Genomic DNA, 2,737 nt, shown 5'->3' on the forward strand with positions numbered 1-2,737 from the left:
GAGGGGTGGGGGCGGGAGGGGCGGAGGGGGTGGGGCGGGGAGGGGGAGGGGGGAGGGGGTAGGAGGATGTGGAGAGGGGGCGGGAGGGGGTGGGGCGCGCGCAGCGCGCCGTGCTAAACGCACTTGCAACTTACGTGTTTAAGTCCATCATTTTTCTCGAAAACTATCACTCGTACAGTAAAAATAAATAGGACGTAAAATGCATATCTCAAAGAGATCTACAACTTTTGTTTAAAACATTTTTCAAAATTTTTAATATTTGGTGAGATAAATATTAGAAACCGTATTCTATTCATTAAACATTTTTGTTAATAACTTTTTAACGAACCACGAGCGACGGCTAAAACCTTCTGAAGGTCACTCAGGGTCATGACCTTGACAACATATGTCAAGGTCATCGAGATTGGAGGGTGGTCCGTTATTCTATATAATTACCTACTTTTCAAATGGGAAGCATTTATAATAGACAAATCAGGTAGTCTAAAGTTCGCGCGTTCAGGGACGGTACATTGCACAGTGATAAAGGTACTCTTGCATCTTTGCCGATATATCTAAAAAAATTTAAGTAATTATACATATGTACAAAGATGCTGATGTTATTGATTGAGTCATATTTAAACATGAAAAAATCAAAAAATTATAAATTAAAAATAATAAATATGAGAAGTTGTCCATATGAGAAGTTGTCAACTTATGAAATGTCACAGACAATTTATATGGTAAAAATATTTTCTTCAATATCGATTTATATTGAGGTTATTTTTTTACTAAGTAGATAAGATAGATTTCACATTTTATTCAATTCGGCAATGCCACGGCATCCTCTTTCATTTTGATCTTTAGCTGTAAGAAAATATTAATAACTAATACATCTATACATCAACGTTATAAAATAATAAAGTAGTAATACTTACCAATGAAAATAACACTCGCTAAAATCGCACAGTTACACGTGTGAAATGTCACGCGACACGCACGAAACGAGTGACATCGCGAAAGTGCCGTTTTTGCGCGTCGTTACTGGCATGGATACCGCGCGCTTCATTTGTTTACGTGCGGCCTGTTGCAGCAGTCGTTGGCAGTTGTGCGAACAAGAAGGGCGAAAAATTGGAAATGAGGGGCGGAAGATGTAAGTATTCACGTACACACATATATACATGTACATATATATATGTTATAATGATTACAAATAATTTATTTTCTGCTAAAAGTGTAGGTTCCCGACGATCGGGAACGATGCCACCCACGACGTCGCCGTCGTCGCAAACGACGTCGACGGCGACGAGGGCGACAACGAGGGCGACAACAACAGCGACGACGGCAACGACGGCAACGGTGGCAACGACGTCGACATTGCCACGGACGACGGCGACGACGTCGACGGCGGCGGCGTCCACATGGGGGCCTAGGCCCCGGTACCAAAGCCAAAGAGTAAGTAAAAAATAAGACAAGGAGTGCATGTATGATTTCGTGCAGGATGTACATGTGCATGTGCATGCTTTGTGTGGCGTGTGAGTGTGTTAAGCTAGCGCCGGACTACGCGCAATTCGTAATGTGCGATTCGTGAATATACTTTTAATATACTTGTAATATACGTAAATTTACTTTTATAACCTTCGTATAACTTTATATGTTTCAGAGGCTGAAAGCGATCATTCGCCGAGTGATGATGAAAGAGCAGAGGAAAAAGATGAGACCGTCGCCGCCACCGGCGTACCCGATGCCGCCGCCGCCGCCGCCGCCACCGGCGTATCCGATGCCGTCGCCGCCGCCGCCGCCGCAACCGGCGTATTCGATGCCGGCGTACCTGCCGCCGACGCCGGCATATCCAACGGCGACGTACGCGGCACCGACATATCCAACGCCGACGTACGCGGCACCGGCACCGGCGTACCCGATGACACCGTACATACAGCCGACGACACCGTATGTGCAGCCGACGTACCCGCCGCCGACGTACCCGATGCCACCGTTCCATTAGAAAACGTAGTATTTAAATACCGGTGTATTTTTTCTGCTGACATCGGCGCGCCGCCGACATACCCGTCACCGGTGCAGTTTTATTACTTTTTAAAATTTTAGGTATCACGAGACACGGTAGTGTCTCGCGCCAAGTATAAGCGACAACAATTAAGCGACAAGCTAAAATCACGCGCGCGACACCGACTGTGTAGTTTACGCGAGTATGCGAGTTGACGGGCCCTCAGAATTTCGGATCTCAACAACGGCTGATCCGACGAACTTGAGACTGCGCTTAATCGATAGCTTGGGTACGATTTGCATAATAAAAGTGTTTTTACTTTTCTCCTACGTGCCCCATGAGTAGAGATATTGCAATGCAAAGTCCACGGGTCTGAATTTTCACGTAATTTTTAAGATACGTCGTCGTCGTCGTCAACCTCCTTTTCATATTTCTGCCGCACGTGGCGCTCGCAAGCGCGGCTGACGTTACCGACTTATACGAGCGCCGGTAAATAGAGTGAACCTAATCTTATTGTACCGATTTATTTAATAATAACGTGTCTCGTGATAACGTGTCTCGTGATGTCTCGTGATTGATATATCTAGGTGTATTAATACCTTGAACTCGATGTCCACGTATCCCAGGTCGCCGATGACGACGTCCAGACAGTGCGGTCCGTATTTTCGGTGTCTAGGTGTATTAATACCTTGAACTGGATGTCCACGTATCCCAGGTCACCGATTACGACGTCCAGACAGTGCCCTCCGTAGTTTT

At 45.8% G+C, this 2,737-nt stretch overlaps 1 protein-coding gene across 1 annotated transcript; it reads left to right on the forward strand.

Moving 5' to 3' along the window:
* Positions 1–1,236: 1,236 nt before the first annotated feature.
* Positions 1,237–1,981, forward strand: LOC105564320 (extensin-like). The gene is made up of 2 exons (XM_012016619.1): positions 1,237–1,431; positions 1,640–1,981. Exons 1-2 carry the CDS (start codon positions 1,237–1,239, stop codon positions 1,979–1,981), a joined length of 537 nt encoding a protein of 178 aa, XP_011872009.1.
* Positions 1,982–2,737: the final 756 nt, after the last annotated feature.

This window comes from Vollenhovia emeryi, unplaced genomic scaffold (genome assembly GCF_000949405.1).
Source record: "Vollenhovia emeryi isolate VEMERY1.0 unplaced genomic scaffold, V.emery_V1.0 DF944027.1, whole genome shotgun sequence".
NCBI classification, from domain to species: Eukaryota; Metazoa; Arthropoda; class Insecta; order Hymenoptera; family Formicidae; genus Vollenhovia; species Vollenhovia emeryi.